The sequence below is a fragment of the Oncorhynchus kisutch genome, linkage group LG25, assembly GCF_002021735.2.
Source record: "Oncorhynchus kisutch isolate 150728-3 linkage group LG25, Okis_V2, whole genome shotgun sequence".
Taxonomy (NCBI): Eukaryota; Metazoa; Chordata; class Actinopteri; order Salmoniformes; family Salmonidae; genus Oncorhynchus; species Oncorhynchus kisutch.
In genome coordinates, this window is record NC_034198.2 from 13,338,285 (window position 1) to 13,351,556 (window position 13,272).

The 13,272-nt window shown below is 46.6% G+C and overlaps 1 protein-coding gene across 4 annotated transcripts in view; it reads right to left on the reverse strand.

Annotated features, from left to right (window-relative positions):
* LOC109870183 (serine-rich coiled-coil domain-containing protein 2) overlaps positions 1-13,272 on the reverse strand; it is a 100,443-nt gene that overhangs the window by 44,873 nt on the left and 42,298 nt on the right. For all 4 annotated transcript variants that reach the window (XM_020460578.2, XM_020460577.2, XM_020460579.2 and 1 more), the window contains exon 4: positions 1,663-1,765. In XM_020460578.2, coding sequence (XP_020316167.1) covers positions 1,663-1,765 — 103 coding nt within the window. The remainder of the gene's footprint in view (positions 1-1,662; positions 1,766-13,272) is intronic.

Sequence of the window (13,272 nt, forward strand, 5' to 3'; positions counted from 1 at the left end):
CACCTGTAAGCACACTCACACATTGGCATACAGAGACAGACTCTCACACACACACAAACAAGTGTGCACGCACAATCTCCAAGCCACACACACTAAAGAAATGATGCCATCTTTTCTTCCTCAGTTCCTCCCCATGCTCAAAGTACTAAGGGCCTCCCGAGTGGTGCAGTGGTCTAAGGCACTGCATCACAGTGCTAGAGGCGTCACTACAGATGCGGGTTCGATCCCGTGCTGTGTCACAGCCAGCCGCAACCGGGAGACCCATGAGGCGGTGCACAATTGGCCCAGCATCGTCCGGGTTAGGGGAGGGTTTGGCCGGCTGGGATGTCCTTGTCCCATCGCGTTCTTAGGACTCCTATGCCCGTGCACGCCGACTTCAGTCCCCAGCTGTTAGGTGTTTCCTCCGACACATGTGGCTGGCTTCCGGCTTAAGCAAGCAGTGTGTCAAGAAGCAGGTCCGTGTTTCGGAGGACATTTGGCTCTCGATCCTTCGCCACTCCAGAGTCCATACAGGAGTTACAGGGATGGGACAAGACTAGCTACCAATTGGGGAGAAAAAGGTGTTATAAAGCATAAAAACCAAATAAACATAAAGGTACTAATGTATGTACTATATAACTAGTGTTTCCAGATTGCTGGGAGCAGTCGAGAGCAGGGCCGAGAAAGCTATCTGAACTAAGAGCACATTACCAAATCTGATGCCTGAGAGTCAGTATCATCTATCTGGCGGTGTCTCACGAACACAAAGAGGCCAACAGGAAACTGCAAACAACAGAACACTTCAAGTGAAGCCTTGAATAGTCTCTCTGCACAGCTTCCCAAGCAAATCTGAGTGGGATGAAAACACGGCAAAAGAGAGAGACTGCGGTAGAGAACAAATTGATCCTCCCAAGCTTGACATGCTGCTACCAGAGATAGATAGAGGGTCAGTACTGAGGCAACTACGAACACAGCCCTCTCTGCATTCCTTAAGCATCTGTTGTGTCTGGGTTCTCTAAAAATATGCATTCTTCTTCCACCCACGATTAAAAGGTTCAAAACAAGACTGCTATGGACACTGAATATATATATATATTTTTTAAACAGACCTTGAAAGAAATAACCTGAGAGTGCGTGAATGTGTTGCTTTGAAAACTTCTGGCTGTGTGTACTCGGATACGGCTGAAGAGGCTTGACCAGGAGGCAAAGGTGAAGAGGCGAAGAGGGAAAGTGCCTTTGACGTTTGGGGTTTTTCCTGTCAAGAGTGTAGAAAGCTAAGGCCTTCCCCTTTTCCATATGGGTTTCATGCCTCTGAAGGAAGCAGTTATAGGACCCCTCCCCAGATATCGGGGTTATGACCTTCTTACTCCAACTATGGTCAAACAGGAGGGAGGGCACCTTGGGCAGATTGACATGGCCTTATGCTAACTGTAACTATATGCTTCAACACATGATGCTGAGCTTGTGAGGTGCATTCCCATGCAGTCTTTCTGACCGAACAGCGCTCTCCTTGTTCAGGCCCCTTTTCCCCACGCTCGCTCCCGTTAGAACTAAGTTGCCCATCGGCGCAGCACTAGGATGAGCTTACTCTCCACCAAACCTAATCTTGATCATTAGGGAAAACTACAAGGGAAAACTACAAAACTGCGCTGAGATCCGTGTCTAGACAAAAACCACACTCACCACCATGCAAGGAGCCATCCTCAGGGAGGTCATCGTCCAGCATGAGGTCATCGTCGTCCAGGTCACACCCAGACTCTAGGTTGTCCAGGTTGTTGAGTATGTCCTAGCATTAGAGAGCGAGAGAGACAGCAAGACAGACAGCGAGATTAGTCAGTTTGAAGCCTCATTTTTACAATAACAGAAGCAGAGACGAAAACCATTTTGAAAAGGCTGTTCATCTCCTTCAAGGGAAATATTTCCTCGAAGAACAAGGTTGAAAGACAGAATTGCATGGTAAATTATTGCAACAAAAAAAATGACAGCTCAAAGAGGAGATTGTTCAATAATGTATGGGGTAAAACTTTTAATGTCTTAATGACCCCTCATGACACAAGTTGAAAATGGTTACTTGTTTTATGCAAAACTACAATAGATCTGCTGGAGAAAAAAAAATGATATTGAAGAGAAACCAACTTTAGACAAATAGTAGGATGAAAGTGTGTGTGTGGGGGGGGGGTAGTGAAACAAACAATCAATCCTTGGCCGTAAGAGAATCTGTCTGTCTCCATATCGAGTATCGTTATCTTCAGGCCCATTCCCCTTTTGCTCTGGCCCCCTGCCTTCGCTTAGAGTGGGCTTAGTCACAGCACAGCGCTCCTGGGGAAATGACATTTCCCCATGGCACGCGCCCATCCATCCGTAGCATGACATTACAGCCTAATCTCCTGCAAGAAGAAAAAAAAAAAACACAGGCGCTCCAAGGAGAGATCAATGGCCAAGGTCTTACGTTAGCTACATTTTTAGGGATCTCAGATCCCCTAAGCAGCCCTGTCGCTGTCGGCTTGCTCACTTGTCATCATAGCTACAGGCAGACACTCAGCCTCTATGTGGAACTGCCTGGAACTAGGGGCATCTCACTGAAATCTCTCCATTGCTGCGTTTCGACTAACACCAGTGTATAAACCCGATGCTATACTAGAGAAATTGTGTTTCCATAGAGGACTTGAGGACAACCTCTACATAATCAAAAAAGTTGCTTTGTGGGGAGGTGTTAACCGTCTAGTGTGTTCATAGTTAGCCATTGTTATGTAAACGCTCCCAAAAAGCCCCAGCGGCCTCGCCTCGGCACCAAGTTAGAGCAGGTCCGTTGGAGCCATGGCCCAGTGAGACATGGGTGCTGGACTACGTAGATGGAAAGAGAAAAGTCTGAGCCTTTACATAAAACAGTGGGGTAAATTCTAAGTGGAAATGCACCGAAACTAACTCAAAGTATTGGCTGCACTTTAAAATCATGTTCTATGGGCTTCAGTGGCGCAGCAGTTTAAGGCATCACTACAGACCCAGATTAGATCCCAGGGTCTCACACAGCCAGCCGTGAACGGGAGTCCCATTGGGCAGCGCACAATTGGCCAAGCGTCGTCCGGGTTAAGTCGGGATTGGCCGTCATTGTAAATAAGAATTTGTTCTTAACCTTTTTGGGATAGGGGGCAGCATTTTCACTTTTGGATGAATAGCGTGCCCAGAGTGAACTGCCTCCTACTCTGTCCCAGATGCTAATATATGCATATTAGTATTGGATAGAAAACACTGAAGTTTCTAAAACTGATTGAATGATGTCTGTGAAAATAACAGAATTCATATGGCAGGCAAAAACCTGAGAAAAAAATCCAACCAAGAAGTGTGAAATCTGAGGTTTGTAGTTTTTCAACTCCATTGAAGATACATGGTGATATTAGTTATGTTTCACTTCCCAAGGCTTCCACTAGATGTCAACAGTATTTAGAACCTGTTTTGAGGATTCTGCTCATAAGGGCTCTTTGAGTGGGCGGTCTGGCAGAGTGCCACAGCCTCGGTCTGGCGCGCTCACGTGAAAGGTAGCTACGTTCCACTTCAATTGTACAGACAAAGGAATTGTCCAGTTGGAACATTAATGAAGTTATGTGAAAAACATCCTAAAGATTGATTGAGGTTGGCATGTTTCTACAGGCTGTAACGGAACTTTTTGAACTTTTCGTCCGACGTTAGGCTTTTGGATTTGTTTACCAAACGCCCAAACAAAAGAAGATATTTGGACATAATTGATGGACATTATCGAACAAATCAAACATTTGTGGAACTGGGATACCTGGGAGTGCATTCTGATGAAGATCATCAAAGGTAAGTGAATATTTAAAATGGTATTTCTGAGTAATGTTGACTACCCAATATGGCAGGTATCTTTTTGGCTGCTTTGTTGTCTAGAGGCTGTACTCAGATTATTGCATGGTCTGCTTTCTCCGTAAAAAAAATGTGAAATCTGACACAGCGGTTGCATTAAGGAGAAGTTTATCTAAAAGTTCCATGTATAATAGTCGTACCTCTATCAATATTTATTATGAGTATTTCTGTAAATTGATGTGGCTCTCTGCACAATCACCGCATGTTTTAGAACTACTGAACGTAACATGCCAATATAAACTCTGATTTTTTTATATAAATATGAACTTTATCAAACAAAACATACATGTATTGTGTAACATGAAGTCCTATGAGTGTCATCAGATGAAGATCAAAGGTTAGTGATTAATTTTCTCTATTTATGCTTTTTGTGACTCCTCTCTTTGGCTGGAAAAATGGCTGTTTATTCATTCTGTGGCTTGGTGGTGACCTAACAATCGTTTGTGGTGCTTTCGCTGTAAATCATTTTTGAAATCAGACACTGTGGCTGGATTAACGAGAATTAATCCAGGGGGGGGGGTTCCGCTAGGCCTTGTTAAATAATAAATACATAAATAAAACACTGGCTCTTTATACCCATGAGTCCGAGTTAGGGGAGGGTTTGGCCCGCCGGGATTACCTTGTCCCATCGCGCTCTAGCAACTCCTTGTGGAGGGCCGTGTGCCTGCAAGCTGACTTCGGTTGACAGCTGGATAGTGTTTCCTCCGGGTTATGCGAGTAGTGTGTCAAGGAGCAGTGCGGCTTGGCAGGGTCGTGTTTAGGAGGATGCATGGCTATTTGACCTTCGCCTCTCCCAAGTCTGTAGGGGAGTTTCAGTGATGGGAAAGTCTAACTACCAATTGGATATCACAAAATTGGGGAGAAAAATTCTAAGTTCAAAAGGTTCACCAAAGTCAGAGCTCTGAATGATAATTGGGTGCTGTCTCTTCAAGACCTCACGCATATACACATGAAACCGATCTAGAAATGGATCTTGAAAGCCCCCCCCCCTACACATTCATTTAACTCCACTGCACCCTATTTTTATTTGACCTTATTTGCACTCACTGTATATAGACTTTGTTTTCTTTTTTTGTACTGTATTATTGACTGTATGTTTTGTTCATTCCATGTGTAACTCTGTGTCGTTGTATGTGTCGAACTGCTATGCTTTATCTTGGCCAGGTCGCAGTTGCAAATGAGAACTTGTTCTCAACTAGCTTACCTGGTTAAATAAAGGTGAAATTGAAAATAAATACATGTAAAAAATTCTGGTCCGTCGAGCCGGATGGCCAGATAAGCTATGTGGCGTGGGTTCTTTGTTCTGGATCCTGTCCTTTCCAGTTCGGTTTTTTTCCATCCTCAACAGTCCTTCCTCAAAAGGATGCAAGACAGCTGGGCTGGAACACTGAGCACTGACCTCGCTATCGCTAACATTGGAGGACAACATCAGAGGCCTCTACAAGGCCTGACCTCCCCCTCCCATGTTTTCATTACAGCATCCTATTCAAAAGAAGTCTACGGCCTGGTTTAGAGTAGCCTTGTTATTTCCTCTTCAATGGTTTGTATATTTTATCTGTTTTCAGACTGCACTTACTTTCCTCTCTCTCTGTGTGTCGTGGGATTTTTACAAAACATTTTTATATTGCAGGGTTAATTTTTATCCTCACAATGGAGTGGCTTTTCAAACTGGCAGGCAGAGTACAATGGCAGAGCTCCACACATGCAATCTGTGAAAACCTTGTAACCGAGGCCTTCTCTTTCATACCGCGGCATTTCTATGAGAATGCAAATATGAGTTTGCTTATTTTCTCCACATAAATTTCTAAACTTTTCTACTAAATCGATAAGTAAAGTGGATGGAATTTAACCAATACTATGCTGGACTATATAGTGCATACACTCAAAACCTGACCCAACCTTGTCTAAGTCCTGACATAGACGAGTCCGGCAAAAGATGGTCACTCCATCTAGGTTTTCCCGGAGGACACAGGAGGTATTGATTGTTTGTTTTTGTTTTGGCTATTTGTGGTCAACAACAAAACATAAGAAACACCTACATTTTTGGTCACTCATTCACTTACAAAAATGTATTTGATGCAGCAAAGTTCGTGGCAAATTTGCTGCAAACAAAATATTGTGCCACAAAATGTTGCCAGGAGTGAATCTGTGAATTATATTGTCATTAGTGGGAAACAGTTTGCCAGAGGCTTTTTTGGGGCAAACAATTCTCTCAACAATCTATTTCAATTTTGGCAAACCTGTGGCTCATGTAATATGAATATTAAGCATAACTCAAGTTTGTTACTTTTCTTCAGCCCAAGCTTTATACACCGGTCAGGAAGAGACAACTAGTAGACAACTGGCTAGATAGGTCCCCAGTCTAGATTAAAGACAATTAGTTTGAATCAATTGTGTTGAGGCACGGCCGGAGAAAAATCTTATATTCTGTGGCTCTCTAGGAACAGTTGGCCACACCTTTTTTTTTCTTTTTAAAGGTAGATTTAGTTTATGCTAGCTACATTGTTTGTTTATATAGCATTTATACAAGGCAGAAACATTGTTTACATGCTGAAAAATATTGAAAGCCCGTTTCAGTGAGAAGCATACTGTAGCAACATCAAGACAACTTTGTAACCGATGACCCCGTTTTTCCAAAAGCAAAACCCACCCTTTAGCTGCGGAACCTACCTTTTAAGATGCTCAAGTAGAAAAAGTCATCGTTTTCAGTATGTTTTTGTGTGTTCTGATTGTTTCAGTGCATCCATTGAACAAACTTTGGACTAAAGGACTTCCACGGAGCCACCATCTGCAAAGTTTACTCAAACACAATAGTTTTGAACTGGGTTTGATTTTGTTTTAATTTGTTACATTTTGTTCATTCTTTTTTAAACCTTCATTGGTTGAAAGCTATTGCTCAGTCATCACTTGGCTCATATAAATTCTGTAGTTTATTTTACCTTTATTTAACTAGGCAAGTCAGTTAAGAACAAACTCTTATTTTCAATGATGGCCTAGGAACAGTGGGTTAACTGCCTGTTCAGGGGCAGAACGACAGATTTGTCATTCTGAATTTGTTCTTAACTGACTTGCCTAGTTAAATAAAGGTAAAATAAAATAAAATATTTAGTTCAGTTCTCTGTGAGAAGCAAGTTCATTTAAAGTTGTGATTCGGTTCATGTAGATTCATTTCAATGTTAATAAACAAAGCAACTTGAAACCTCATCTAATTTGCATACATGATGAGTTTGAAGCTAATTTGAAGCAAACAATAGAAAGTTCGCCACAAGTTTCCCAGAAGTTCACAAGTCGCTCATTTGTATGTGAAAATACAAAATTTGCAAAAGATTTGCCTCAAGACAGTTTTTTCCCCGGTGAGGTTTCCCTCTTCCCAATCTCATTTTGTGACACTCCACTTGTTATATAGCTGCCCAGCCAGGAAAATTCCCATAGGGGCTTTGCACCACAGATGCTGATGGGAGTTGAAGTCCAAAGCAAGTTAAATTCTATTTCATGCCTCCCCAATCTGGACTAATAATTTACCAGCAGCCTGTGAAAGCTGCTTTCATGTTTCACTTGATGAACACAGCTGTCGGAGTGAAACTACCCTCAAAATCTGACCCAACTGTTCGGAGTCACACACACTCACGCACCAACAAAGCACCCTCAGCTGAGTCGGCGAAAACTGGATGCATCCGGTTTTCAGGGGAAATAGAAAGAGCCTGTGACACGACTTCCACTTTTGGATGTTAACAAGGCGACACATTTTAAATTTACTGGATTGGTTGAACTCGGCCTATTTTTCTTCTCACCAGTTAGGGTTGGGCGGTATCCAGACTTTCAGGGTGCACGGCATTACCAAAAGTGCACACAAAGGGTGCCATTTCTTTCTAAACATATATTTAACATATATACAGTACGAGTCAAAAGTTTAGACACACCTATTCATTCAAGGGTTTTTCTTTATTTTGACTATTTCCTACATTGGAGAATAAGTGAAGACATCAAAACTATGAAATAACACATATGGAATGATGTAGTAACCAACAAAAAAAAAAAGTGTTAAATCAAAATATATTTGAGATTTGAAATTCTTCAAAGTAGCTACCCTTTGCCTTGACAGCTTTGTACTCTTGGCATTCTCTCAACCAGCTTCACCTGGAATGCATTTCAAATCAAATTTCATTTGTGGAATTTCTTTCCTTTTTAATAATGCATTTCAGGCAATCAGTTGTGTTGTGACAAGGTAGGGATGGTATACAAAAGATAGCCCTATTTGGTAAAAGACCAAGTCCATATTATTGCAACAGCTCAAATAAGCAAAGAGAAATGACAGTCCACCATTACTTCAAGACATGAACCAGTCAAGCTGGAAAATTACAAGAACTTTGAAAGTTTCTTCAAGTGCAGTCGCAAAAACCATCAAGCGCTATGATGAAACTGGCTCTTATGAGGACCGCCACAGGAAAGGAAAACCCAGAGTTACCTCTGCTGCAGAGGATAAGTTCATTAGAGTTACCAGCCTCAGTTTACAGCCCAGTTCAAGTAACAGACACATCAACATCAACTGTTCAGAGGAGACTGCATGAAATCAGGCCTTCATGGATGAATTACTGCAAAGAAACCACTACTAAAAGGACACCAATAAGAAGAGAAACACGAGCAATAGACATTAGACAGGTGGAAATCTGTCCTTTGGTCTGATGAGTCCAAATTTGAGATTGATGGTTCCAACCACTATCTATGTCTTTGTGAGATGCAAAGTAGGTGAACGGATGATCTCCGCATGTGTGGTTCCCACCGTGAAGCATGGAGGAGGTGTGATGGAGTTGGGGTGCTTTGCTGGTGACACCGTCACTGATTTATTTCGAATTCAAGGCACACTTAACCAGCATGGCTACCACAGCATTCTGATGCGATACACCATACCATCTGGCTTAGTGGGACTATCATTTGTTTTTCAACAGGACAATGACCCAACAACACACCAGGCTGTGTAAGGGCTATTTGACCAAGGAGGAGAGTGATGGAGTGCCGCATCAGATGACCTGGCCTCCACAATCACCCGGCCTCATCCCAATTGAGATGGTTTGGCATGAGTTGGACTGCAGAGTGAAGGAAAAGCAGCTAACAAGTGCTCAGCATATGTGGGAACTCCTCATGAAGCTGGTTGAGAGAATGCCAAGAGTATGAAAAGCTGTCATCAAGGCAAAGGGTGGCTATTTGTTTACACTTTTTTGGTTACTACTGTACATGATCACGTGTTATTTCATAGTTTTGATGTCTTCACCATCATTCTACAAAGTAGAAAATAGTAACAATAAAGAAAGTGTCCAAAATTTCGACTGGTACTGTATATACCGTTCATAACATTTCCCCTAATGTTATTAGCATACCTCTTTCTCCATTATTGCTTCAGTCCTTCCTCGCTTTCAACAGTTAAAAGGAAATCCATTTTGACTGGTACTGTATATAAAAACTAATAAATAATGGATTTTTTGGGGGCGGTATTGAAAATTATACTGTCGGCATTTCTAAATAAGCGGGTACACCGTATACCTCCCAAGTCTATCATCAGGACCTGAAAGAAATCAAACTCAGGCATTTCTTTTATGCCTTCTACATTAGGTTACCAACGCACACGCACTGGACTGTTCGAGGGAAAGCACACACTTCTTCTCTCTCATCAATATTTGTGGACACAGCTGTCGGATTGAAACCAAACTCAAAATGTGACACTATTCTGGGAGGGACACGGACACACACACACACACACACAGCCTTAAATATGGTTTCTGGACGGTCACCTAGACAATGGCGCGACAGTTTCTAAATAGGCAGAAAATAGAGAGAGTACAGGACTACACAAAACTTTCTTTAGTGATGCGAGAGAGAGAAAGGAGACGAGAGTCCACTTTGACGATTGATGTCTGGTGGAGTCGTCACATTAACATTCAGATTACCTCTCCTGGTCGTGCGCCACGCGTGAGCCAAAGTGACAACTTAATGAGCAATGTAACCCCGAGGCTCAGAACCTCTCTTTTGGTGACGGAGTTGTTCTGTTTTAGTCTGATGGGTTATAGTGTGGAGGCAAATTGAACTGCAAGAAGACGCAGGAAAGGGAGAAAAAAAAAGGGGGGGGGGGGAAGAGTCCTACAGAGCGGCGTTGGCCCTGTCAACATCATTGACTCACCTGGGCCCTTTTCAGAGGCGTTGTGGTTCTCTCTCACTACACTGACGTCTCTGGAGGCTAAACACGATGCTGACCCGGGCCATGTTTGTGGCACAGTCGCTAATATACGGAGATCTGCGACACGGACAGCCACTCACCAACAATCAGAACTTTTTGCTCACCCGTCCATCCTGGCTCAGGGTGGATAAGAGAAAGTAGACCAATCCAGTTAAGAGAACTATCCTCAATGTTTGCGCCAAACATTCCATATAATATATATATATATTTTTAAATGTTCAACAAACGGAGTTTGTAGAATTTTGTATTGGCCGTCCTAGTCCATTCAAGCCTAACCCAGACCCTACTATAGGCCTACCACACTAAAGGAGACAAGATCTGCCACTTAGCGAATCAGTGTGCGGTGTGGCAGTGAGTGTGGGAGGGGGAGCTTAGGAGGGAGGGAGAGCGTTGAAGGGTAATGAAATTGTCAAGCAGCATCAGTAAAGTGGAGGAAGAAGGTCAGGCCCATCGCAGGCATGATTAAAAATTGGTGCTACACTCGTGCCGTGAGTAAATCCTGCCTGTGTCAGAGCAATGACTACCAGCGTATGTTTTTAAAGCCCGCATGGATGAGGCAGTGGGTTGCAAATACACCGGAGAAGCTTTGACGAGAGAATATCTGTGATGATCTGGGAGGAAGGGAGCGAGAAAGAAAGACAGTTGGGGGTAGTGAGCCGGAGAGCGAGCGAGCGAGCGAGCCGGGGAGAGAGAGCGAGCGAGCATGCCGGGGAGAGAGAGCGAGCGAGCATGCCGGGGAGAGAGAGCGAGCGAGCATGCCGGGGAGAGAGAGCGAGCGAGCATGCCGGGGAGAGAGAGCGAGCGAGCATGCCGGGGAGAGAGAGCGAGCGAGCATGCCGGGGAGAGAGAGCTCTCTCTCGGGGAGAGAGAGGGAGCGAGCCGGGGAGAGAGAGGGAGCGAGCCGAGAGAGCGAGCTAGAGAGAGCGAGCGAGCATGCCGGGGAGAGAGAGCGAGCGAGCGAGCCGGGGAGAGAGAGCGAGCGAGCCGGGGAGAGAGAGCGAGCGAGCGAGCCGGGGAGAGAGAGCGAGCGAGCTAGAGAGAGAGAGAGCGAGCGAGCTAGAGAGAGAGAGCGCGACCGAGCTAGAGGGATCGAGCCGGGGAGAGAGGGATCGAGCCGGGGAGAGAGAGGGATCGAGCCGGGGAGAGAGAGGGATCGAGCCGGGAGAGAGAGGGATCGAGCCGGGGAGAGAGAGGGAGCGAGCCGGGGAGAGAGAGGGAGCGAGCCGGGGAGAGAGAGGGAGCGAGCCGGGGAGAGAGAGGGAGCGAGCCGGGGAGAGAGAGGGAGCGAGCCGGGGAGAGAGAGGGAGCGAGCCGGGGAGAGAGAGGGAGCGAGCCGGGGAGAGAGAGGGAGCGAGCCGGGGAGAGAGAGGGAGCGAGCCGGGGAGAGAGAGGGAGCGAGCCGGGGAGAGAGAGGGAGCGAGCCGGGGAGAGAGAGGGAGCGAGCCGGGGAGAGAGAGGGAGCGAGCCGGGGAGAGAGAGGGAGCGAGCCGGGGAGAGAGAGGGAGCGAGCCGGGGAGAGAGAGGGAGCGAGCCGGGGAGAGAGAGGGAGCGAGCCGGGGAGAGAGAGGGAGCGAGCCGGGGAGAGAGAGGGAGCGAGACGGGGAGAGAGAAGGAGCGAGACGGGGAGAGCGAGCGAGACGGGGAGAGCGAGCGAGCCGGGGAGAGCGAGCGAGCCAGGGAGAGCGAGCGAGCCAGAGAGAGCGAGCGCGAGCTAGAGAGAGAGAGCGAGCTAGAGAGAGAGAGCGAGCTAGAGAGAGAGAGAGAGCTAGAGAGAGAGAGCGAGCTAGAGAGCGAGCTAGAGAGAGAGAGCGAGCTAGAGAGCGAGCGAGCGAGCTAGAGAGAGAGCGAGAGAGCTAGAGAGAGAGCGAGAGAGCTAGAGAGAGAGCGAGCGAGCTAGAGAGAGAGCGAGCGAGCTAGAGAGAGAGCGAGCGAGCTAGAGAGAGAGCGAGCGAGCTAGAGAGAGAGCGAGCGAGAGAGAGCGAGCGAGAGAGAGCGAGCGAGAGAGATCGAGCGAGAGAGATCGAGCGAGAGAGATCGAGCGAGTGAGCTAGAGAGAGAGCGAGCGAGCTAGAGAGAGAGAGAGCGAGCTAGAGAGAGAGAGCGAGCGAGCTAGAGAGAGAGAGCGAGCTAGAGAGAGAGAGAGAGCTAGAGAGAGAGAGAGAGCGAGCTAGAGAGAGAGAGAGAGCGAGCTAGAGAGAGAGAGAGAGAGAGAGCTAGAGAGAGAGAGAGAGCTAGAGAGAGAGCGAGCTAGAGAGAGAGCGAGCTAGAGAGAGAGCGAGAGAGCTAGAGAGAGAGCGAGAGAGCTAGAGAGAGAGCGAGCGAGCTAGAGAGAGAGCGAGCGAGCTAGAGAGAGAGCGAGCGAGCTAGAGAGAGAGCGAGCGAGAGAGAGCGAGCGAGAGAGATCGAGCGAGAGAGATCGAGCGAGAGAGATCGAGCGAGAGAGATCGAGCGAGTGAGCTAGAGAGAGAGCGAGCGAGCTAGAGAGAGAGAGCGAGCTAGAGAGAGAGAGCGAGCGAGCTAGAGAGAGAGAGCGAGCTAGAGAGAGAGAGAGAGCTAGAGAGAGAGAGAGAGCTAGAGAGAGAGAGAGAGCGAGCTAGAGAAAGAGAGAGAGAGAGCTAGAGAGAGAGAGAGAGAGAGCTAGAGAGAGAGCGAGCTAGAGAGAGAGCGAGCTAGAGAGAGAGAGAGAGCGAGCTAGAGAGAGAGAGAGAGCGAGCTAGAGAGAGAGAGAGCTAGAGAGAGAGCGAGCTAGAGAGAGAGCGAGCTAGAGAGAGAGAGAGCGAGCGAGCTAGAGAGAGAGCGAGCGAGCTAGAGATAGAGCTAGAGAGAGAGCGAGCTAGAGAGAGCGAGCGAGCTAGAGAGAGCGAGCGAGCTAGAGAGAGAGAGCGAGCGAGCTAGAGAGAGAGAGCGAGCGAGCTAGAGAGAGAGAGCGAGCGAGCTAGAGAGAGAGAGCGAGCGAGCTAGAGAGAGAGAGCGAGCGAGCTAGAGAGAGAGAGCGAGCGAGCTAGAGAGAGAGAGCGAGCGAGCTAGAGAGAGAGAGCGAGCGAGCTAGAGAGAGAGAGCGAGCGAGCTAGAGAGAGAGAGCGAGCGAGCTAGAGAGAGCGAGCGAGCTAGAGAGAGCGAGCGAGCTAGAGAGAGCGAGCTAGAGAGAGAGCGAGCGAGCGAGCTAGAGAGGAGAGCGAGCGAGC